Source organism: Carettochelys insculpta, chromosome 5 (assembly GCF_033958435.1).
Source record: "Carettochelys insculpta isolate YL-2023 chromosome 5, ASM3395843v1, whole genome shotgun sequence".
Classification (NCBI taxonomy): Eukaryota; Metazoa; Chordata; order Testudines; family Carettochelyidae; genus Carettochelys; species Carettochelys insculpta.
In genome coordinates, this window is record NC_134141.1 from 3,117,058 (window position 1) to 3,142,927 (window position 25,870).

Below are 25,870 nucleotides of genomic sequence, written 5' to 3' on the forward strand. Positions count from 1 at the left end.
AGGCCTGTCTTTAGCTCTAGGTGCTTTTACAGGATTAAAATAGAGGATATAAAAATAGAATTCACGGTGCATATAATTGCCTGCCTGTGTGTGGGTTGGGTAAGAAACACTCCTTTTCAGCCCCAAATCTTTTACTCTAACCTGCGAGCCACTTCATGTCCAAGTCCCCCAGAAGAAGAGGTAAGCTTTGCATCATGTCCCAAAAATTAACAGTTTTGGATTGTGGGACCACGAAGTGGAGCAGATTCCAAAATCAACGGCTCTTTGGAGAAAATGTTCTACTAGCATAGCCCCATTCTGTCCATATCAAAAGGCATATAGGTCAAGTGCATGTTGTTGATTAACTACACAGTATTGTACTGGGAGGGAGCCAAGCTGCAACCTGTTCAGAGCTTTGTTAAAATTAACACCGTAACACCCTGCCTGTAAATGCATGTGGTCTGGGCAGATGGTAGATCACACGTTTATGTGCCTTGTGCAAAGCTATTCTCAGTAAGCAGACCATCCATATAGTGCACTAACAGTCCTTCTGGCCTTCTCAGTATTCTCCCTGACATCCAATAAGGGACTGTCTAACTGGAGAACCTCAAAATGAACACCAAATTTGTCTTCCAACTGTGAGTGATGAGATTACATCAGGACATGTCTTGGGTGCTGCGGTGCCTTCTTGGCATCCTCTGGAACAGTGTGTCAGTATTGGCAAGGTCTAGTCACTATGGTGACTGGTGGGTTCTTCAGGCTAATCCTTGACACTGACTCTACTTCAGTGAAGGCATCACTTCCTCCTGAATGCCATGGCTGGCCTGCTCCCTGGTGAGTAGTCCTCTCCTGACTCTCATCTAGCACTGCTGTTGTTGGCTAGAAACCACTGTTAGCTCCTTGACAAAAAGTCTGCAGTGGTGTCTCAGCTAAGGCAAATGTCGCTTAGATTGTCTCCCCAGTATGTTTCCATGACTGGTATGCAACACTGAAACCTGAAGTTCTATTCGTTCATCATATTCATTCATCAATTTAGTGATACTCACTGCTTCAGATGAGGAGAGCTCTTTATTTATATTAAGGTTGTCAGTTGCAGTTAACTCAAAACAAATTAACTCTATTTAAAAAATGTCACCATTAATTGCATTTTTAATCACACTTAAAAATGCCCGTTTAAATTTATAAATATTTTGGACATTTGTCTACGTTTTCAAATATAGTGATTTTCAGTTATGCTAAGAAAACATGAAGGTCGTACCTAGGTTTAGCATATCTGCAAGTAAATAACTTCCGCTGCTGACTACAGCAGTGCCATGTGAGCACTTGTTCTCACTTTAGGTGACATTGTAAATAAAATGAGATATAGCATTACCTCCCATAAATGTAAGCAAACTTTACGATTGGGTGAACACAAAGTAGAACTGAGTGGGCTTGTAGCCTCTGAAGTTTTACATTATTTTAGTTTTTGAGTTCAGTTATGTTTAAAAACAATACCTACATTTGTACAGTATACTTTCACAATATGAGTAATCTCTATAAGGTGAACTAAAAATACGGTCTCTCTCTTTACAGTCTGGATGTTGGTAATAAAAAATAAAGTGAATACTGCATGTTTTGTACACTCTTGTAATTGAAATCAGTGTAGTTGACAATGCAGAAAACTTCCAAAAATAAGCATCATTTTGTTGTTGTTTAATAGCATGAGTAAAACTGTGAGTAATAGTGATTATTTTTAAACTCGCAATTAAATCTTGGTTTGGTTTTTTGTTTTGTTTTTTTTCCAATTATTTGACACCCCTGATTTCTTGTTTTTTTTCATCTGTGTACTGCATTGTTTTCTATTGTTAACTCTTCAAGAGCAGGATCCGGGCAAGCAATTCATGAAGGAAGAAAGGATTTTCAAGATAACTTCCTTTAATGGATCCACACTCCTCTCTAATTCTTTGGAGTCTGTACTGGAGTTTTCTGGTATATAGTGTAAGACACCAAGCAGTAGTTGGGGCTCTCTGTCTCTCAAACTTCAGGTTTGAACATTGTGTTCTAGTGGCTGTTATTAATTCCCAGCTTTGGGCATTTTGAGACTAGCAGTGTGGATTCTTAGTGGCAGTTACCTTTAAAGCACCACAGTTATAGGTATGTCACCTTGCCCTTTCCAGCTTTTTGGTTACTCTTTGTTTTTATTCACTGTTCTGTTTTATTTTAGAAACCTCCCTTTAGCTTTAGAGTAGGAATACGCAGAGGTGGTTTTTTTGGTAGAAAAGAAAATCTGCAGTTTTGTCTTTTGATATTGCTGTGAAAATTCATTTAGCTACTTTTCATCTTTCCAAGGTTAACTACTTTTAAATTTTTTCTTCTGATTTTAATTGGCTTTTTGTGGGAGTTACTGCCTCTCTTTTAAATGTCAGATCATAACAGAACCCTCCGAAATGTGTGAATGAACAGAATTACTGAAAAAAATTTTGTTTCAATGCAGATCCATCAGGGTACAGTCCCTGTCTCATACACAGTAACAACAGTGGCACCACATGGGATTCCACTCTGCACAGGCCAGCACATACCAGCTTGTAACACACAGCAGGTCCCAGGATGTTCTGTAGTTTTCAGTGGACAGCACCTTCCTGTCTGCAGTGTGCCTCCTCCGGTTAGTATGTTTATATAACAACACAGGCTTTCCATTTTCATTTTCTCGGGATGGGCAACCTAGAGCTTCCCCCAATGTTGTTTTTTTCATTTTCAGCAGTGAAATCTACTTTTCACTGGGTCAGAGTGCAAAGTGGGAGTTATAACATCTAACTGGTTAACTGGTTAAACAAGATTTAAATCCCTAGTCTGTAGCCCCCTCTTCTGTACTGATTCCTTTTTTTCCCCTACCCAATTAACTTTGCTTTGGTTCTAGAAGCTATGAAAACAGGGTGACTTCATGTTGTGGTTTAGGGGGGAGAGCTAAAATAGTGTTAAGGACCGTAATTTCCTAAGTAAAGTGCTTTCCTTACTTTAACAATGCATAAATAAACTAGCCGATTGTGAGATCTCAGAATGCAGTACAAACAGGGACTTGTCAAAGAGCAGGTGTGGTATTTCTAGTGAGGTTCTGCAGGGATTGGTTCATTACCCTAAACTTTTTAATGCTTCTATTATCGACCTAAAAGAAGACATAAAATCATTATTGAATATGGATGACAGGAAAAATAAGTGATAAAAAAGTGAAGAGGACAGGTCACCGATACAAAACAATCTGGTTTGCTTGGTAAGTTATAAATAAATTGGTTAGGCTGCAGGATTGCAAAGACCTGCCTGTCGTGCTGACTGCTGTTGTCTCATGTTCATTTGTGCTCCCATTTCAGTAGCCATCTTCTTTTTTTTTTTTCGTGTAGATTGTAAGCTCCTTGGGACAGAGCCCTCTCTTCTGTTTGTACTGCACCTAGCATAGAGGTTCTGGTCACTGCCTCTGGCTCCTGAACATTATGATGATACAAAATAATTAGTAATAGGGTGAGATTGATTACATCTCCAGTACTGACATTTTCTCATAAGCGATATCTATCATCTGCAGAGTTAGTATTGTCAATATATACTGTGTGTTGGGTGTTGACTGTCACAGAATTTTGAAAAGAATAATACTCTGGCCTTAAAAGAGGCTATCAGGAGATCTTCTTCTGGTTCCTTGAATTTTTGGTAGTTTCTTGGCGACATGGTGTGTTAAACTTACTGTGACATCACGATTCTGAACATTGGTATTGAGAGCTAGGATTGTGTTGTAAGAAAAAGAGGCAGCAGTCATTTTACAGGTAGTGCTAATTTGTTTTTGAATTAGTCTTTTTGACTAAAATGTTTGGCATTTTAATGACTGCCTAAGGCAGTGCAAGGTGGGCATTTACATTTGGGGTGTGGCTCCCGGCCCTACAAAGGTGGAAGTGGATGGGCATGTTCTCAGCCATTGGGGACTGATTCCTGGCCCCTTCTAGCAGTCCCCCTCTAATCAGCAAAGATTGCATGGATTGTTTTGCCTGTGTATTGAGGTCAGTTGCACAGCACTTCGCTGCTGTACTGAAAACCTGTTAGTCCCCATTTTTAGGCTCTCCTTTATGACATTGCCTGCGGGAGTTATGCCTCCCCATGAAATCTTTTTAAAAAGTAGTTGGCAGTTCAGGGTGTATACATGCTCCTTTAGTATTTTGTTCTGTTGAGCAGATGTATTAATACTGTGTTCCTTTCAAGATGGCCCTCAGTTCCTGGCTTCACCATCTGGAGCATTCGTAAAATGTAATACAAATTGTATTTAAAACTAAGTGGAGTTTGGGGAGTTTTTAAAATGTCCTTGTTTGTATAGCAGTTTTCTCGTCTCTGACGCTGGCCCCCGATTAATATAACAGCAGAGCACCTCAAATCTTGAAGAATGTATTTATCCTCACCATACCTCTGTGAGGTAAAGTGGTATGATCATCCCCCATGTACAGATGGGGCACTGGAATACAGGGAAGCTAAGTGACATGCCCAAGATCCTGCAGAAAGTCTGTTCCTGTACGTTTCCAAACTTCCAGAATAGTGCCCTACTCCCTAACTATTGATCTTCTTTCCACTAGCATGAGATTTCTTCCAGCAGAAAGGTTGGGTTTTTGTACCCAGTATTCAAACTGCTTCACCTGCCTGACAGCTTGATGGGTTTCTAGGTCAAGACTACTAATTCTTGACTCCCCCATCCCTGCTTCTGCCCCTCTGCTCTCTGATTTGCTCACCTTTAACTTTTTTCTGATTTGTCAACTTTGATTACTGTTTTGGTTCTCTGTGCCTTAAATATTGAGTCTGTTCTGGTATGGCTATGGTCTGAAGAAGTGAGTCTGTCCCACGAAAGCTCACCTAATAAATTATTTTGTTAGTTTTTTAAAGTGCTACTTGACTGCTTTTTTTGTTTTTGATAGTATATAGACTAACAGAGAAGGAGCCGTGTTAGCGTTACAGGGACCCTTTCACTTGGAAGTGTTATGCTTCTCAGTATCATTAGTGTGAAGAGAATTCCTCTTATTGGATGTCTTTGTCAACAGTTATGATTTAGTTTTGGCTATTTCTGCATAAAAAGTTCATAAGAAAGAGCTGACTTTTTCCATTCTCTGGTGTAACAAGTACGGATCTGACAGATGTGATGCTTCCCTTCTGGGGACCTGCTAGTCACTTTGACTTAAATTTGGTTTCCACTGAAATACAAAGTTTTTCCAAGTCCACAGAATCTTGCTCTTTGTCCTTTTCCCCCTTGTGTCTTCATGCTGGATTCTGATAGTCCTAACCTATACCATCTCTGTGTCTGTCTCAAAGACTGCATTTTTTTCAAACCCTCAACCATAATGAGGGAAGTGAAGTCACTTCTCATGGGTATCAAAATTGCTGTCCCTCTTTAGGCAGAACCAACCATTTTAGGAAGCCTAGCAATCTGTGGTCTCTGGCAAGCTAAAAATGAGGCCGTCTCAACAGTAGGATTATCTTATGTACAGTCTTTACACACTTGTGGTCTTGTTGGAATCTTGTATCTGATTTTCCACAGCTCATTTGCCAGGGAGTATGGTGGTTTCAGTGGCAGGTATCCATGATGTGCCCTTCACAGAACCCTGATTGGATTCTGCCCTGAAATTCTCTCTGTACTTTCACAAATGGGCAATCTATCCTGTGTGGAGAGAAGATATTTGGGGTTGTTGTTTGCTTAGAAGTGCTTGAAGAATTCGGGGAAAAAGGAAAAACTCCCCTCCCCCCATTTTAAGATGGTTACCCTTTTCTTCAAATTTTGACATTTCAGTTTAAGAAAAATTATCCATTTCCCTGGAATATTTTTCCTTTCCTTAACCAGCTGCCTGTCTCCTGAAGTGTACTAGCTGTTGGCCTGCAGTGTGCCCTGGGCAGGCAATGTCAAAGGAGAGAAGAGAGGCTGCCTTCTACAGTGCTTAGGGTATATTATCACCACAGAGCCCCAATGACACTCCACTCTCCTGTGCTTCAGAGGTTAGGATTCTGGGGACGGAGAAGAACTGAGCAGTACTTGGGGTTAAAATATTTATACCTAGAATGTGAGAGACAAATTGATATTTAATTGTTATAACTGTGTTGATCCCAGGATGTTCAAGTGAAGTAGCACTTAGTAGGGAACCCACTTTTGTTGCTGTGGAAAGGCAAGCTTTTAAGCTTATGCAGATCACTTCTTTGGGTAACCTGATGAGAAGCTCTCGGGAAGCTTGAAAGTTTGTCTCCTTCACCAACAGAAGTTGGTTTAACAGAGAGATTCCCTCATTCACCTTGTCCAAGTTATTGCTTAAAATGATTATGTAGCCATGTATTTAGGCATGTGGTTCTGAGGCAGTAACACCGATGAAGAATAGAAGCTACTGGGGTAAGTGACTTCTAGTTCCTGTATTTTGGGAGGAGTCCTGCCTGATCCTGTGAGGTGCAGAGCATTTTCATTTCCACAGAGTTTCATGTGAAATGACTGGTACTCAGCATCTTGCAGGTTTGGCCTGTGGTATCAAAGCCCTGATATAAATCTCAGTTCTTGAATAGAAGTGCCTCATTTTTTCCACTGCACTCTGAGACAAGTGGTACATTCCTTTGGGATGCCACTTCTAGCAAACAACAAAACTGTTCCAAATTCAAGGAACATTCAGGTTAGACACAGAACTGTAAAATTGTAAATGGGTCTCTTTTCTTTTACAGATGCTTCAGGCGTGCTCAGTCCAACACTTACCAGTACCATATGCAGCATTCCCACCCCTTATTTCTAGTGATCCATTTCTTTTGCATCCTCCTCACCTCTCTCCACACCATCCTCCTCACCTGCCACCACCAGGCCAGTTCGTTCCTTTCCAAACACAACAGTCACGGTCGGTAAGTATCAGTTTTGCTGTATAACATGCCTTGAATATTTGGTGAATGCATGCTATTTAAAAGTTTTGTTAAGCAGGAGAGGGGGAAGAATTTTTCCTTGCCTTTGTTTCTGCACGGTTGTTTCTTCTGCTGTGTTTATTGAAGTGGGCAGAGTGGCGTCAGGATATAAAGGGGCAGTTAAGAAGACAGTTGGGGTGTACGAATTTTTAAAGTGTTAAGACCAAGATAGAGGTGATCCTGGTGCTGACCTTTCCTAATAATGAAGTAATATGTAATGCAGCAGTGCTTTCAGTTAGTGTATCTAGCCTCAACTGTTATATGCTATTTATGAATTTCTCCTAAAATTATCTTCTGGGCTGGAACTTGTGATGCTGCTTCTCTTCCGAGAAGTAACTTAAAACAGAACTAAAAATCTGTTGAATTGATTACCAGAGTGGTTTTTGGCAGGGGTGGGGGGAATGGGCAAGGGTGCTTCCTACTCTTGACAGTTTCACTTGTGGTTCTTTATTTTGCTGTTCTGCCAGAGAGACAGCCACTTAAACAGAGTTATTTCCTTTTTACAGGCAAATAAATGACTGGATTCTGAGTTTAAATGCAGCAAAGTATTGTTGTTGGGCTGATACTAGCAACTTTCTGATGAAATGGTGTTACAAACAATGCTCACTATTGTGAGGACTCTCTCATTTAATAGAACTTGTATACAGTCATTGGGTGTGATAACCTGATCACCCCAAGAAAAGATTGTGGTGCTCACATGCAAGAGGGGACAAAAACCCCTTGTTTAACATATCAGAGGGGTAACCGTGTTAGTCTGGATCTATAACAGCAACGAAGGGTTGTGTGGCACCTTATAGACTAACAGAAAAGTTTTGAGCATGAGCTTTGGTGAGCACAGACTCACTTCATCAACTTCTTTGGATCATAAGCTTTCGTGGGCAAAGATCCATTTCATTGGCCCATAAAAGCGTATGCTCCAAAAACTGTTAGTCTGTAAGGTGCCACAGGACTTCTCATTTTTTGCGGATGCAGACTGACACGACTGTCTCTCTGACACTTGTTTCTTCTCAGCCACTTCAAAGGATAGAGAACGAAGTAGAACTGCTTGGAGAACACCTTCCTGTAGGAGGTTTTACCTACTCTCCCTCAGCCCATCCACCAACATTGACTCCTTCAGCCCCTCTCCAGTTCTTAACGCACGACCCTTTACACCAGGAGGTGTCCTTTGGAGTAGTAAGTATTGCTCTCTACACTTCCTTCTTCCTCATGCTGTGCTTCTCAATTCCCCGGTAGCCTGGGCTGAGTTATACCGTGCATCAGAACCACTTTATTTTTAAAACATCTGATTAATGGGTCGAGTTTTGTTAGACTGCCACCGCATAATGAAATTTGTTTAGCCCTGGAAATTAAGCAAGTCAAAGGTGATTTGTTAGTGATGCTATTTATTGCTTTTTGATAAACATTACCTGTAGAGAGCTTATCAAGCCAATTGGTTGAAAGAAATTGTTCTTTTCCAGCACAATCTGCGACTTCTACAACAGAAATTACACAGCCCTAATTTTAAATTCTGCACTTAATTTTGTAATGAGTTTTTATGACTGAGACACTGTCAGCAGTGCAGTTGGAAGTGTGCTTCCCAGCTTGGGTTGCAGTGTGGTTGTGGTAGCCTGGGCATTGCCTTAGGTTTGCTGGATGCTCTAGCTCGAGTTTTTGTACTCAGAAGGCTAACCTGAGCTGTTGCCATTCACCCCTCTTTACACTGGTGTTTGAGCATGTTTGCTGAAGTAGAACCAGCATGTGTCCATCTGCTTGAGCTCTGAGCACTCCCCAGCTGCAGTGAAGAACATACCCTCATTGATTTGGTTGATTTATGGGCATGTTCCACAGCTAGGGGACAAAAATTCTTCAACTGAAATCATGTTGCTAGTTCATTACTTCCCACTTTATAGTTTTGAATTGCTGCTGTCAGTCATCTTAGGCTTGTTTCTCTAGTTTTTCTGCTTATTAGATAACATTTGGAATTCATCATCATCATCAACAACAACAACAACAACAACAACAACCAGGGGCTCAATGCCCGTTTGGTGTCTGATGTCTCTCTCACTACTTCCTTTTATCTTTCCCTGTCCAGTGCGGACTGGCTTAGTTTCTGTAGATTAGCGCTGCACCAATCTACTATATCATCTACCCATTCTCTGTGAGGTCTGCCTCTCCTATTCAAACTGTCCATTATGCTGAATACCAGGGTCTTGATTTTTCATTTGTCGTTCATTCTGCAAATATGCCCAAATAGCTATAACTTGTGTTGTGTAACCTTCTGCGGTAGGTTCTCTTTTGTCTGTATCTTCCTAAATAATTCCTTGTTGGGCGTGCATGCAGAAGGTCCTATTCTCAGGATCTTTCTATAACAGCTCTTCTCGAATGCCAATATTCTTCTCTTTGAATCTTTCGTTATCACCCATGTCTCACATCTGTACGACATGCTGCTTAATACATACATTTTCAAGACACTCGGCTTTGTGCCTAAGCTAATTGCTTTGCTTTTCCAGATCTTATCTATCACCTTCAAACTCACTCTTGCTTTTGCTAGTCTGATTACTATATCCTCCTTACAGTCTCTAGATCGTACATTATGTTGCTTTCCAGATAAGTGAACTTCTATGTTCTCTAGTTCAATCCCATCTACACTGATTTTCCTTCCCATTTCCTTATCTCCAAATACCATTATTTTTGTTTTATTGATGTCTATAATCAGTCTGTACCGCATCCCTTCCTCGTTTAGCACCTGCGCCATTTTTGCTAGCTTCTCATCTTTCTCAATGATGATATCATCTGTGAACCTCAAGTTGTTAATTCTTATCCCATGCACAAATATCCCTTTCACCTCTTCCTTGCTCTTGTCCATTTGAAATTCTTTCAGAAAATTTCTCTGTTCTCCATCTATGCATACCTATACTGAAAAGGGCAAGTGCGTGGCCTCGCCAATTTCTTTACTCAGAGATCAAGTGAAGTACTAGATTGATAAGCAAATAGTCTTTGCTACCTTCACAACCACTCCTATCGTCCAGTGTCAAAACAAAAAGCAGTCAAGTAGCACTTTAAAGACTAGCAAAATGGTTTATTTACAAAAACCATTTTGCCAGTCTTTAAAGTGCTACTTGACTGCTTTTCGTTTTGATAGTGTATAGATTAGCACGGCTTCCTCTCTGTTACTATCTTCCAGTGTGTTGAACGTACAGTTGTCAAAAAAGCTGAAATGCTTTGGCCAAGCTATATTCCTGTGAAGTCAATGGGAATTGTGTTTGTCAATCACGCTTTGGAAAATACTACTCTTGGGTGCCAAAAATTGTCTTACTAGCCTAGTTTTATTAATTTTGAAAAGTTCAGCCTTTGTATATAAAATTTCACAATAACTGCTAATATATTGAAAGTGTAAATTTCTCTCTGTGAGCACTGAGCACTTTGGTTTTGAAATGACAAAGTTTAATAGAAACACAAGTTTAGCCCCTAATCCTGCAACCGTGTCTGCACATGTATATCTTTAAGCACATAAGTAGTTTCATTAGTGTCAGTGGGGCTATTTACTGAGTAAAGTTATGTATTTTTGTAAGTGTTTGCAGGATTGGAACCTTCATTTTTAATATCTTTACCTATAGCATGTCTGTGAAGTTAAAATAGAAGTGCAATAACAAATTTTCAGATGAGTTTTACAAAACTTCAATCTGATTAAATCATTTATTTAAAAGAAGATAATTTAAATCATGGTTTAAATTGCCTTAATTTGATTTGCTCCATCCTGTTGCCCATCTTACTTCATGTATGTGTGTTTGGGGAAAATAGGGTTTTCTCAAGTATAAAGTTCATCTTTGAAGTTGTGGAAGGATAAGAGAAGACCAGAGCTTTTGGTTTAGCATATTATAGAAGCATCAGTTCTCCATCAAACTTCAGATTGGTTGGTTTGTACTGTTTGGGACATGAAAGAGTAATCACTGAAGCTTTATAAAAAACAACTCCTAAATGCGAATAACATTCAGTATTTTTCGTACTGATTTATGGAAAAAGTTAGAAGTTTGATTCTACTTATATGCAGTAGGAAAGAAAAAGTAGTGGTTTTTGGTAATTCTGTTTTTTCTTGTGTACGTTGCCTTAGAAATAAATGAAGACATAACACAACCCATTTTGATAGTACTTGTGTTGCACTTGGGAAAAAATAAAAGCTTGTTTGGGGGTAGAAGTTTTTTTTAAGGTGAAAATTTTGTGGGAAAGAACATGAGATCAATGTTTTGTATCGGTTATCAAGTTCTGGGTTTTATGTGTGCAGACATATGTTGTTTGTTTGAAATAATTTCTTAATGAAAAGGAGAATTAGATTTTTTTTAGGCCTTCCACTAATTTGCATGGATGACACAAACATGAAAGATAACAGACAAGGTGCCTCCAAAATCAGTGGTCTTTCCCTTCTACAAATAAATTGTTCAATAACCTTTAAAAGTCACTTCAAGATAAGTGGCAAACTTACCACGTTTGTCCCGTTTTAATTGGCAGAGTAAGAAATATTTCAATAATAGAGAACTAGTTTTCTCCCAGCAGTAAGGGTGGTATGATCTGTTATTGACACCCTTCCTTCTCTGCTGGTGGCAGGGTGTTTCTTGCAGAGCTGGACACCTAACCAACAGCTACTGCTCTTCAGCTCTACAGTAAAAATGACAGTACTGCAACCCACTTTCAATTTGAGACATGCTGGTCTCTCCCACAAAATCTGTACAGTGTGTGGTTAAAGCACACACAGGCAGGGTTGACCAAATTTGACAATCTGTGATGTGTTTTTTATAGCAATGAGTATGTTATGGCCATACCATACTGGTACAACTGTGTCCACACTGAGGCTTGTGCCAGTGTACTCATATCAGTAGGTTGTATATTACTACTCCTAACCAAAATAGTTAACAGTAGTACTAAACCTGGTTTTAGACAAGACCTTGGAAGGATTTTAAAGGGTATTTTGTATGGGTTTGTTGTGTACCGGGTGTATATCATGCATTTAACACAGAATGGTAAAACCTGCATAAAAAAACATCCTTGTTTAACAAAAAAGTTATTAAACTTTTTTTAAAATTTTATTTAGGAAGGTTTTATAAATTAACTGAAATTTGGACTATTAGAATTGATGTGTATTTATTAGTAAACTGTACAAGAAAATACTGAAGCTTTTCTTCTCCCTCACAGCCTTATCCACCCTTTATGCCTCGAAGACTCACAGGGCGCAGTAGATATCGATCCCAGCAACCAATACCACCACCCCCTTATCATCCCAGCCTGTTACCATATGTGCTGTAAGTGGTTTGTAGCTTGTTTAATCAAGTATCTAATTAATGTACAGTGTGTTAAGCAATCCATTCAGCATAGGCCTTATCCTGTCCTCAGCCCAACGCTGTAGATTCTGTTCCCTTTCAGGCGTAGTATGTAGCAACACCTGCTGGTAGTTTACCTCAGCCTTTCCATGGCAAAGGTCTTTTGAGTTGCTTGTAACTTTGTGTTTACGTTTCATCTCCAAATTTTCCACATGTGGGCTCTTCCCACAAACAAAAACAGCTGAGCCACTTTCAGGGATGAACAGAGTCAAACACTGGCTGTTGCGTTACTTTTAAGTGTTTGCACTTCAACAAGCAACCTAGAAATATGAAGTTGAGTAGGTACATAATCCCAGAATCACTCCTGGGGCTTTTTCTGATCTTTGTGCAAGGCTATTCAGAGTTGGTCCCCCTGCAACAGTGACTTGTGCATCTGACAAAGCAGGTCTTTGCCCACAAAAGCTTATGCTCCAAAATATGTTAGTCTATAAAGTGCCACAGGATTACTTGTTTTTAAAGTATACTTGCATACAAGGGTTTTGTACTCTTGGTTGTGCAGGTACCATTTACATTCTGAAATGCCCTTACAAGGGGATAGAAACTTAAGTGTTTTATATTCAATTCAAACCCAAGGATCCTTATTCAGGGATAAGTTGCTTTGCTTGATTTGAAACAGTTTTACTGAAAATTAATAGAAGGGTATGTGCTGTAAGATTTCTTGTTGACTGAGCTGCTGACCTTTTGTAAATCTTGAATTTCTGTTTTGTGCCCAACCAACTATTTGTTTAACAAGGAAGATGCTAAATTCATGAATTAGGATGGACCTACGAGACTGGATACTGCCCTTTTCTGCTGGAATCAGGTGTATGTAAAGTCAGATTCCTTCTTTTGTTCTATGAGAGCTGCATCTCTTTTTGTGCTGAGCATTAAATGCTTGGAAAGAGAAGGTGAATATTCATGTCCCTCAAGTCTGAAAGGCAGCACTGAAAAAGAGCTGCTTGAGTCGTTTGAACTCCCAAACCTCCAGTTTTTATCGCTGTTTTTGCACTCTGCAGTTTGACTCCAACTTTCATATAAATAAATGATCCAATGGACTTGCAGAGCTTTAGCTCTCATGTTCTTGTCTGAGCTTCCCCAGTTGCCATGCCCTGCTGACTTAGTAAAGTCAAGAGACTGCAGATACTAGTATGAGCCAAGGGAGACCAAATTTACAGTGCTGCCCAGATCTGAATTTCCTGACTCACTGATGTACATTTTAAACTATAATGAATTTTCTTAATTTTTGGCACATAGTGTTTGTTTCAATTTTTTTAAAAAGAAGAAAATTAAAAGGAGAAAAATGAGAGAAAAATCACCCTAAGCTTGATCTCATTCCCCAGGTGCAGAAACCTCTCTGTCTCCTACCTGGGCTGTCATATAGGCATGTAAACAAATCTGCAGTTATCCACTTTTTATCGGGGCTGTCCACATCAGCAAATGTGGATATCCACAGATTGTTTTTGCAGATTGGGTGCTGATACCAATTCTATATCTGTGCAGGGCTCTACACATGTATGAGACTGTTCCTGGGGAATCTACCCTCAAAATCTGCAGTAGGGCCAACTAGCACTCTTCCATGTATTTGAGAATGTAGGCGTTTTGTATTGCAGCGCCACCGGGAGTCTTTGGGGTTACTAGTCTCTGCTCATGTTTTATTCTATTTTAAAAGCCAAACAGATTGAAGTCAGCAGTTTGTGTTCTGAATTTAAGTTGTCAATGCAATGATGCTAGTTAGAAGGGAAGGTTTCTATGGGAACATTGACTCCTGGGTTTCTGAGACACTACCTTATAAAGAGCGATGGAAAATACTCTGTATTTTGTCTCGTGTCATTTCTTTGAGTTAACTTTGCGGTGAGCACCTTAATTGTTGAATTGTCTGAATTCTGAATTTTAATCCTAGACACTAATGTATTAACTTAATATTTCCATTTAATTTCTAAAGCATATTCATTTTAATAAGTGAACAAGATTTCAGTTGGAAAACATTGGGCATAACTGCTGAAGAAAACCAATGGTCTTGTTTTGACCAACTGTTTAATTTTATGACTAGTAAACCCTATCCCTGCCTGGCCTTCCTGCAGATCAATGCTTCCAGTGCCACCTGCAGTTGGACCAGCCTTCAGCTTTGAATTGGATGTGGAAGATGGAGAGGTGGAAAACTACGAGGTTGGTTTATGAGGTGCAAATCTGTTTGGGAAACAGTAGTTAACATGAATTTATATTGACTACCATCTGTCACTCAATCTTTTTTTTTTCCTCCCTATTTAAATAACTAATGTCTATATGTCTGTGAGAATAGAATCTAGAAACACTATTTTATGCCTGTTGGATGCTAGAAACTAAGCATTTTACTTGACATGCTGATTTGTTTAATTTACTCGTGAAGCTAATATAAGATGAATTCAGCTAAATGTGAAGCATAATGTTTACAGAATTCCCTCATGCATTTTGTTGCCTTAATGTTAAGGGTACTACTGTAATAAGTAATGAATACTGGAGAAGAAAAACCCAAGAAAGTTACAGATTCTAAGCTTAGGATTTTAAGTAAGGAAATAAGGTATAAAAGTTGTGAGCTGGAAGAGTATAAATATGCACAAACCATTTCAGTTCATACATTCTCAAATACAGCTATTGGTATGACAAAAATAAAGCTGTAAACCGTCGTAGGGCATGTGCACTTACATGTTCTAGAAAGTGCATTGATAACTACCTCATGTACTGCTTGAAGTAACTTATTGCTAGTCAAGTATAGGTTCATTCTTTCTAAATCCATTCTGCTATTTCGGTCCTGGCACTTGGGTTATAGTTCTTCCATGCCAGCAGCAGATGGACAGTGAGATGTCTTAAACTTTTTCTTACTTTTCCCTTCTTCCCTTCCCTGAGCTAAGAAAACCCATTTCTCTCTTTGTCTGATCCTCAGCAACTCGCTGCCTTATTAATAATAGATTTCACTGATTTATTCAAACAATTGGACTGCTATTCAGGAGGGGGTTTTTGCTGGGTTTTGGTTTTTTGTTGTCCTGCTTTTTCCCCCTACAAAAGTGATACCCTGTTTGTAAAGCTGAGTTTGCGGCTTCCTTATCTGATAGGGGAAACGGAGGATAAAATCAGTGGCATGGGAAAAGTGTTTGTCATACTGTCCTACATAGAAAAACCTATACTTGAATATAGACACTCCACAGAAAAAGTCTGCCCTTTGTGACTCTCCTTCCTTGAAAGGTCTGCACAGACTTTGCATTCGTGAACTCCACTACACAAGAAGTGGGAGCCAGAGGAGTTGGCCCTTTGAACTGTGGGTCAGCCAGACAGTGCTACACAGTCACATTAGGCAGCTGTTTCCTTTAATTAATCGTATTATTTCAGCTTTCTTCTGTCTGAAACAAAATATTTATCATGCTTTGAGTGCAGCGGTAGGATGGATTAAGGTAAGAAGGTTAGATAACCTGAACAGAGCTTTCTTTATGCAGCTCAAAAAGTACATACCTGGGATCAAACGCTGGAACGAATGTTTTCCAAAAGCCTGTACTTGTGAGGGAAAGGGAGATACAGATTCTCAGTCCCTCTTGCTAGAACTTTGGATGAAACTATATGGTAGGAAGATATTTTATGTCCAAAAATAAGGCAGGAACTCCTTTGAACAAAAAGTTTTAAAAGCATAAACTCCTTGTTCTGCAGGCACTGCTGAATCTGGCAGAACGATTGGGAGAAGCCAAACCGCGAGGATTGACAAAAGCAGACATTGAACAGCTTCCATCTTACAGGTTCAATCCAAACAACCACCAGTCAGAACAGACTTTGTAAGTGCGTTGCTTCTGCCTCTTGGTTTAAAATGCATTATAGGCCGTTTCAATCCTTCTAGGTTGGAGTCCACAGGAAGCAGTATTGTAACAGTCCATATAATAATTACCCTGTCTTTGAAAGCTCGTGTAGTCCTCCTTGAAATATGGGATGGTTTTTAAAGTTTAAAACGGTGATGGGGTAAACGTTGAACAATTTTTAGGCGTCTGGTTGTTTGGTCAGTGTGCTGTTAAAGGGACATTGTCAACTTGAGAGTGACACTATATCAAGTCATTTCATGCAGTGTCCCTGCCTCTAGGATCCATTGCCAGTTTTTGTGGTTTACGTATTTTCCCGTTAATTTGTTTCTCTCTTCTATTTGGAAGACCATACACAAAAGGAGAAAATGATTATACATAGGAGATATTGAAAATGACTATGCACAAAGTGCTGTCAGAAACGTAAAGTAAACAAACTGGAAGGGGGTGAGGGAGGGGGACTTTTTTTTTGTTTTCTAGTTACAGTAATCTTAGGATTGCAATGAAAAGTAGGGAATAGATTTTTCAGACACAGAACAGTGAGTGCCAATTTATATCAAAAACAATGTTTCTACTGTGATAAATTGGTTTTAAAGAAAAAAGAATATAAAGGGGGAATTATTTTAAAAGTGTAAACTTTGGATTAGATAATCTTTTTTTTTTTTAAAAAAAGTGGCAACTCATACTTAGCCATTTTATATGTATATACATGCCAAAAACTCCTATCCTAATGTTACAGTTGAATGAAATTTGCATAGTGGGTTTGCATTAACTGGTCTTCAGCAGTGCAATGCAAACTGTACTATTACTTTTGAATTCCTATAATCTTGCTTGCATTACGGTGGTGGTGAAGATCCAGGGTGTGTTTGTGGGTGGGGGCAGAGAGGCATTAGCCCCTCCCTGTGCCGAGGTTTGAAGCCAAGATAAGCAGCATTGGAGCAGCTCTGTTTACACTGGCACAGCTTGTCTACCATAGAGGTTTATACCCTTGCATCTCCCTTAGGGTAGCTACACCAGTACTAAAAATCTCATTAAAAACACAACCTGTGAGAAGTATGTCGAATGCTAAATATTGTTGAATAGCAAGTAATTTTAAACTTTGCAATCTTTTTTAGGTGTGTAGTATGCATGTGTGATTTTGAGTCAAGGCAGCTACTTAGAGTCTTACCTTGTAACCACGAGTTCCATGCCAAGTGTGTCGATAAATGGCTTAAGGTAAAAAAAAAAAAAAAAAAAAAAATTCAGTTAGAATCTAAAATAAGGTTGTTTTCAGTTGCATTTCATTTCTTATTTCATCTCTTATTTCTCCTTTCCAATATTTAGGCTACAAAAGCCAACAGACTGACAGTGCTGCTTCCTTTTCCTAGAGCATTATTTCCTCTTAGATGATGAAGGGCTATTTGTGTGAAATGTACATCAAAACTAGTGTCATTAAAAACTGACATGAAGAGAATGATCTCGATCAACAAATTTTAGTTCATTTTCCGTTGGACTTAACGAGACCTGTGTCAATATAATTTTATGATAATGTAGAACAGTTCAAAGCAGAGTATGAAATTTGTGAGTAGTCTGAATACTGCTTAAGCAGGAATTGATATTACATGAAAGTAAAACTACCAACATTTTTTCTAGCTCTTTAAATAAAGAATGGCAAGTCTGAGGCAGGGAGAAGAATGCATAAATAGTCAAATTCCTCACAAAATTAAGGCTTTGCACATGAAATAACATGTTTTGAAAGATGTATCTTATTTTAAAAGATATGGAGAATCTGAAAATGGGACAACACTGTAAAATCAAAGGTTAGGGCAACACTATACAAAAGGTGAAAAGTGCAGGGTGCAATTAGCTAGATAAAGATGATATACAGAGACAGATCTCTGCAAGCTGCATTATCCAGACCTACTGCCAGCAAGGTATTGTTTCCCATCTTGTGTCACCTTTAGTATTTTGTTCCATTTGGATTCATTTGTTCTCTATTTTAATATTTTCTATGCTCCCTCATTCCAGTGAGAGAGAGATACGAAATAATTATTTGCAAATAAGTCTTGCATCTGTTTTAAGATGCATTTTCTTAGAAATATCACAACTCTAAATTGTCATGTTGCTTTGCTGATAGTTGCATTATTCTAGCTTGTGCACAGCCTACCATAGAGAGTACTACATTGAATAGCCTTCTATGGTCTAGAAAATTGCTGTTTTATTATATTTATTGTAGAATATCTTTAATGTGGAAGTCAGTAACAGTTCAAAAAAAAAAGTGTCCATACATTTATTTAAATTTCCATTGGAAACCATTTGCATGCAATAGATGTTCTGCAATATTCTGAACCCAAACACTGAAGCATTGTGGGAGAGTATGAGAACTAGAAACTGAAGTGTAAATAACTATTTTAATAGCAAACTGAGAAAAATGCAAAGAATAAGACCTACACTAGATGTTTTTGACAATTTTAAATGGAGACGCTTAACATATTTGTAAGGGTACGCTCCATGAATTCCATCCCACTCTTACTGGTCTCTGTGCTTTCGTGGCCTGGGCCTACTGTGTGGCACATGTCCGTTGTAAATGTGTTAAGTACTTCAGCAATTCAGAAGTCTTAAGTGAAGACAAAGACCTGCAAAATAGTATCATGAAATCTTTCTTTGAAAATGTTTCCCGTAGCAGTGATGTAAGGTGATTTATTTATTATAAGTGAGGGGATTTGGTGGTGTCCCTTAAACAGTAGAAATTTTTTGTGCCTATTTTTGGTACTAGCAAGAGTTCAAGGTTGGTCTACACTAGAAATGTTACCGGTCAGTGTTTGGTGAGGGGTACAGTTTTTTTGTTATTGTTTTACCAGTAGTCCTACTGGCATAAGCCTTAATATGGGTACAGTTATACTACTATAAAGATGTCTTACACCATTACAGTTTGTCACATCCCAAACTGGAATAAGCTGTGCCAGTAACATACGCACTTATATGCCAGTAACGTTGCACTGACACAGGGTGGAGGGTTGTTGCCACTTCTAATTATTCCAATATTTAAAGTGACATAACTTTTTAGTGTAGAGAACCCCCCAAGCTTTGGAAGAGATCAGAAATTAAATATTTTCCTTTTATCCCATTTATATACTATGTACACTTGACAGCTTTCTTTGTGTTTTGTCAATTTCACTATATGCTTTGTGTGATAGTCCATATTGTATTCCACTGAGGGTTTTATGCATTTTGAAAACTGTGGTATCTGTTGGTCTGCACATGCACCTTTGCTCCACCTCATGGTTTCATCCAAGATGATAAAGGGCAGAGCAGACTGACCGTGCCCTTAGTTGCTTCTCACCGCTGCATGGTCAGAATTGGCACATCTCTTGTGATGCACTTTCCAACTGCTTTAATCGTGTGTATATTTGTTATTTTTGTAGTAACTGAAGTGTTAGTAGTAGCAGCAGTTCTGAGGCATTTTAAATACACCATGACACTTTTACCAGTTGGCCCCCATTTATCCCGCCCTCATGCCTGGGCACAGGATTACTTGGAAGACACTGGGGTTCAAGGTCTGTGCCTCGTGACCTTGCTTGTTTTTGACCAGTGATGAACACCAGTGCCTACTTACGCTGCTTGTGGAAGTCCAGACTGCATACAAGTGCAGTATCTGCTTCTCCTTCCCAACCTATACTGAGGAAAGCTGGGGTCACAGCCTCAGGAATCACCTGATTTTGGGGGGGGATCATTATGAGGCTACGTTTGGATCCAAGCCTGGGAACACCCTTTCCCTTTTTCCCCCTGCAGACATATCCCAAGCAGCATAGTAATGCACCTCCTATCACGGAGCACTGTTTGCGCTCCACTGGTACCCAAGCAGTGGACTCTGTGCCGGGGCCTAGCAAGGAAGCATGCACATAAGGGTGGCAGTAATTCTCCTGGCCCAAGAAGGAAACTTGTGTCCACTAGTTCCAGCCATGGAGAACTGGCATGTTGCAAGGTTCAGCGGCATGGTGAAAAGCTCCACAGACTGTTGGAACCACGCACCAAGTTCCAAACTCCTTCCAGGTCACCACTGCCAAAGTCAAAGGAGAGCCTTTGGTTCCAAGGCAGTCCTCCTCTTCGGTGTCCATTCTGGCTCTGCCTGCAGAGAGTGTAACTGACACTAGGGAGAATCAAGTTTGTCCCGAATCTCCTGAACTCTTGCTTTGGCAGAAGGAGATTTCCACGCCGCCTTAGGAGAATAAGCTCCTCACATTAGACTTGCCTCTTTGTGTCCAGGTTCTCGCCTGCTCCCCAACACCTCACTCTGTTCCAATGGCACTGTCATTTGAAGTGGGTTCTGATATCTTTGCATCAAAGGATTCTGATGGAAAGCAGGGTTCATCCCTTTTGTATCATCGGTATTGCTACCAAAAGATCCCACCAACTCAGTGGCAATATCCTCCATTTGCCCATTCTTACAGTGCTTGATATTTTGTTCTTAGGTGCTGTACACATCAACCACCTGATCCACCTCTTGGTTGTACTGGGGGTCATGGCTGCAGGATCTGCCACTGGAATTGTCCAGCTCTGCTCATGTAGAATCTTCAGCCTTGCTGTTTCCACTGTCGTCATTCCGGTGCTCAGAATCACTGATGTCTTCAACTCTCTCTTTGCCCTCAGATGCCTACCATGAATTTCAAGAACTGCTCCATAAAGTGACAGATGTACCCCACATCCCACTGGAGGAAGTATAAAACAACTATCATCAGCTTCTTGACATCTTAACACACCTCAGTACAAGCCAGAGTGGTTCTACCTCAATGATGTCATTCTTCAGCCAGCCTGGATTGTCTGGTGCATTCCAGTTAGCTGCAAATGCACCCTGAAGAGGTGTGCTGTGTGCCTTGAAAGGAGTCAGAGTTTCTCTTCTCTTGCTCCTCAGGCAATTTCTTCTTCATTCAGACGGCAATGAAATGGTTCCAGCAGCAATATTGATGCTGCACCCCAGCAGACCAGAAGGTCAATGACTGGATTTCCTAGTATCTTCGCAATTTTCAGCATCTCCTGTTCAGTCTTTGCAGAAGACTGAATGCAACCAGAGAGCCGTCACCTTCCCTGTCTCACTTTGTGCATCTGACACAGCTCCTTCAGGGCACACCTAGCACACTCTTTACCAGGTTGAAATGTGATAACAGACAAGTGGATCCTGGATGTCATTCAATATGGTTATAAGATTGAGATCACAACAAAATAACACCCACATCCTCCACCCTGGCACTGCCTTGGGAACCACTCTGAGGACGGTATCCTTGCCCAGGAAGTGAACTCCCTACTGCAAAGAGGAGCAAGAGGAGCTATGACTTACCAGGGTGATGAGTAGAAGGGTAGGTGGAAGCTGATATTAGACCTCAGCTATGTCATATGCTATTTCATATGGTCACCCTAGCAGCCTAAGAAGGATATGCAAGTCACTTTCACATGGATATCAACCCTGCCCACAGATACTTCCTGAGATTCACATGTGGCCTTCATCATTTCCAGTACAGGGTTCTACTGTTTGGACTCATGGCTGCTGCACCGGTTTTCACCATGGTTTTCTCAATGGTGGCCCACATCCAGTGGTAAAGAGGGATCCTTACTTTCCCCAATCTTGATGATTGTCTGCTGGTAGCAAGATTTAAAAAAAGAGGAGTTGGAGCTTTGACCTACAGGCTGCTCACACCCCTCTTCTCCCTATAGGGTAAAGGGAAGCATCAATAAATAAGGTTTGGATCCCACACAATTCTTAGAATTCATGGGGCCCATATCCATGCTATCTCAGCACATGCCTACCTGCTGGAGGTTGGGTTCCAGACCCTACAAGAGCCAGTTCCACTATGAGCTCCAGTCCTTCTGCTCAGACCAGGACTTCCCTTTCTGTTGTTGGCCACATGGTGGCTTGCACATATGTAACTACCTTCACTTGCACTGTTTGGCTACTTGTAGTGCTGGCTTCAGAGAGTCTGTCCCGCCATGTGCCACACCATCAGCTTTCCTGTCAGTTGCCTATAATGTTCTCTCTCTTCCCTTTAGTGGTGGACAGACTTAGGCCATGCCTACACTAGGATGTCATTCATTTTCTCCCCTCCATGCACGATGATTGTCACAAATGCTTGGCTCATTGGATGGGATACACACGTTTGAGTACCTTCACTTTGGGCTGAAACTGCTCAGGCATCTCAGATGCACATCAGCATCCTAAAATAATAGGAGACTAGGGTTGGAAGAGACCTCTTGTCCAACCCCCTGCTCAAAGCAGGACCCACCCCAACTAAATTGTTCCTGCCAAGGTTTGGCAAGCCTGGCCTTCAAACCTTCAAAGATGGGGATTCCACCATCTCCCTAGGGAACGCATTCTAGTGATTCACTGCCCTCCTAGTGAGAGAGTCTTTCCTTATAGCCAATCTAGAATGCCCTCACTGCGACAGGAGATCTTTGTTCCATGTTCTGTCATCTGACACCACTGAGAACAGCTTCACTCCACCCTCTTTGGAACCCTCCCTCAGGTAGCTGAAGGCTGCTATCAAATCCCCCTTCATTCTTCTGCAGACTAAATAAGCCCAGTTTCCTCAGCCTCTCCTCATAAGTCATGTGCCTCAGACCCTAACCAATTTTATTGCCCTTTGCTGGGCTCTCTCCCATTTGTCCCCATCCTTTCTGTAGTGGGGAACCAAAAACTGGACACACTACTCCAGATGTGGCCTCCCCAGTGCCAAACAGAGGGGAATAATTGCAGTGCTCCTATTAATGGAGCTCAATGTGCCATATGACTTCTTCACAATAAGGGCTTGCTGCTGACTCATATCCTGCTTCTCATCCACTGTGTATTCCATTCCTTTTCTGCAAAACTGTTAGCCAGTCAGTCACCAGCCTATGGCAGTGCATGGAATTCTTTTGTCCACTACCTAGCACTCCACGCTTGCTCTTGTTAAACTTCTTCAGATTTCTTTTGGGTCAATTCTATAGTTTGTCTAGGTCACTCTGGACTCTGTCACTACTGTCCAGCATATCTAGCTTTCCGTCCAGTTCAGTGTCATCCATGAATTTGCTGAGGATGCAAACCATCCAGATCATTAATGAAGTTTTTGAATACAACTGGCCCCTGCTTGAATACTGGCTGCCAACTAGATGTCAAACAGGTTATCACCATGCATTGAGCCTGGTGATCGATCCATCTTTCTGTCCACCTTATAGTCCATTCATCCAAACCACACTAGTTTAACTTGCTGTCAAGAATACTTTTGGGAGACTGCAGCAAAGGCTTTGCTAAAGTTAGGGTATATCCCGTCCACTGCTTTCCCCATATCCACAGAGCTAGTTATCTTATTCTAGAAGGTGTGTCAGGCATGACTTGCCCTTGGTGAATCCATGCTGACCGTTTCTAGTTACTCTCCTCCAAGTGTTTCAAGATGGGTACCATGAGGGCCTTCTCTGTGATTTCTCCCCTGTCCCGCAGGGGACTGAGGTGAGGGTGGCCAGCCTGTAGCTTCCTGGATTCGCCTTCTCTTTTGATAAAGATGGGCGCTATAGTTGTCTTTTTCCAGTTGTCCAGGACCTCCCTGATCACCACAGGTTTTCAGAGATAATGGCCAGTGGCTCTGCAGTCACATCAGCCAACTTTTGTGTGGAGACTGTCCTTGGGACTTGTGCATTGCCCACAAACTCCTACTGTCAACAATATACTTCCTGGGACTCCAGATATACTTATGGACTCTTAGCAGAAAATTCCTGACTCCACATGTGAGAGCTCCACAACCCTGGTCATCAGTATCTTCAACCACTGGGAGGCTCTGATCAGGGATCTCTTTGTCTCCCACACCGACAGCAAATGTGCCGAGGGTTCTGAGCCCCACTCTGCTCTGGAGCAGTATTTTCTTACGTTGATGCCCTGGTCAGACCAGGTCAGTTACCCCTTTCTTTTGCTACCATTCTTGCCTCGTGTCATGCCTAAGATCAGATAGGAGAGCAGCATTCATTCTGATCATTCCGTTTTGGCCTCACCTGTTCTGGTTTCTCCTTCTCAACAAGGCAGCATGTTCCCTGCTTTGGCTGTCAATTCTCCTGGAGTGTCTCATTCAACAAGGTAACTGGATCTGACATCTTTGTGTACTGAATCTTCATTTCAGAGTGGGATTTTTGGATGGGTATCTTCACTAAAACAAGGATGTTCATCAACCATTCAATACATCCTCAAGTAGCAGAGAAGAATCCACAGGTGCTCTTAGAGTGCCAAGGGGAAGCATTTCTCTTTATGTGCCCAGGGACGGGTATTGCCTGCAGCCAAACGGGTCTTGCCCCTGAGGATGTGGAGAGTCCTCCGCTTTTGGAATATCGTCTCTCACTAATGACTTCAGGCGCATCGCTCTTGACTTCATCACAATGCACATGGCTGCTCTTAGTGTCTTCCACCATCCTGTGAATGGACACGATACTTACTCGCCTCTCGACTACCAGGTTTTGAAAGGGCCTTCTACAAACCTATGAGCTGCAAGCTGTATGGTGGAAAAGTGAGGGCTGAGGGGCAGAGGCACAGTAAGGAGAGAGCAAACTCTTGTTGCTGTACAGTGTTGCCAAGTCTAGTGATACATAGTTGGTGACACTTCCATAAAGCCCCCGCTATCGGAATCAGTAGAATAAGGCTGAATATCCACTTCGATTTTTCTTTTAAAGTGTATTTCTAGCCTTCAGAGGTTCCATGAAAAGTTTGAAAGACCAACCTTGAATGCACCTGGATGGCTCAGATCAGCAGACAAATAAAAAAACAAATCCCATGATTTTTAAGCCAGTCGGAGGTGTTCATAGACTTGATTCCAGTTTGCTGGACACTTAGGTTTGGCAATACTGTGTTTTTATACAGTAAACCCTCAATGTGCGATTTCAAGTTCGTTTAATTCACATTAATGCAAGTTAAGCGGAACTCAAGATCCTGCTCCTCCTAGCCCTGGCTCAGCCCCAGTTAAAACACCCTCTCTAAACCCCTCCCCCATGTGGCCCCGGTTTAAACCCCTCTGGCCTCAGCTCACCTAGCTCCACATGGCCCCGGATCACCCCCCTCCCCTTCAACCTCTCTGCAGCTCTGCGCAGCCCCAGCTCACCACCCCCTTCTCCCCTGTGCAGCCCTAACACACCCCAGGCTTAACCCCCTCATCCCTTCCCCAACTGCCCCACCCCCGGACTTACCTTTCAAAAGGAGCTCCAGGTGCTCCTGCTGCTTCCTCAGCTGTAGAACATGTGTTCCGCTGTGGAAAAAAGTCGCCCCTGACGAAATTTGGGTTACGCAAGGATGTGTGGGAATGGAACCCTCGCAGAACTCGAGGGACTACTATATATTTAAAAATCCCAAACCATAACTAAACAGTTGTAATCCGTTTTGGTTCTGGTGACATTTTCAGAACCTTTCAGTGTTTTGCTATAAGGCTTGTCACAAAAATACTTTAGGTAGAACTAGTCATTTTAAAATTATATTTAGAAGATCTCATTAGAAGGTTTTTTACAATAATTTTAAGGTAGGTTACAGTACATCATGTAATGATATGGGCATGCATATTTTTGAGAGAATTAATTTTCCTCAAGAAACTGTACTGTTAAGTTTTCATTTGACCTACACTTCAGTACGCACATTTCATTCCTACTTAAAACCATTGAGTGATGTTCAGAGAAGGAGAATGACATTCAGTATAGCAAAATACAATGCATTTAACTGAGTCACAGTGGAGAATCCTAAATATGGGAAAATGTTCTGCTGCTAAGATTGGTAGAACTGTTCATATAGCATTACAGTAACATGAATAATTTGATTCATGTTGATGTTATTTAATCTGATTTTATGGATTAATT

At 40.9% G+C, this 25,870-nt stretch overlaps 1 protein-coding gene across 5 annotated transcripts in view; it reads left to right on the forward strand.

Moving 5' to 3' along the window:
• The window catches only part of RNF38 (ring finger protein 38), a 190,219-nt gene that overhangs the window by 158,881 nt on the left and 5,468 nt on the right, over nt 1-25,870 (forward strand). For all 5 annotated transcript variants that reach the window (XM_074994531.1, XM_074994533.1, XM_074994535.1 and 2 more), the window contains 7 exons: nt 2,453-2,620; nt 6,673-6,843; nt 7,912-8,073; nt 12,067-12,173; nt 14,312-14,396; nt 15,906-16,027; nt 17,161-17,260. In XM_074994531.1, coding sequence (XP_074850632.1) covers nt 2,453-2,620; nt 6,673-6,843; nt 7,912-8,073; nt 12,067-12,173; nt 14,312-14,396; nt 15,906-16,027; nt 17,161-17,260 — 915 coding nt within the window. The remainder of the gene's footprint in view (nt 1-2,452; nt 2,621-6,672; nt 6,844-7,911; nt 8,074-12,066; nt 12,174-14,311; nt 14,397-15,905; nt 16,028-17,160; nt 17,261-25,870) is intronic.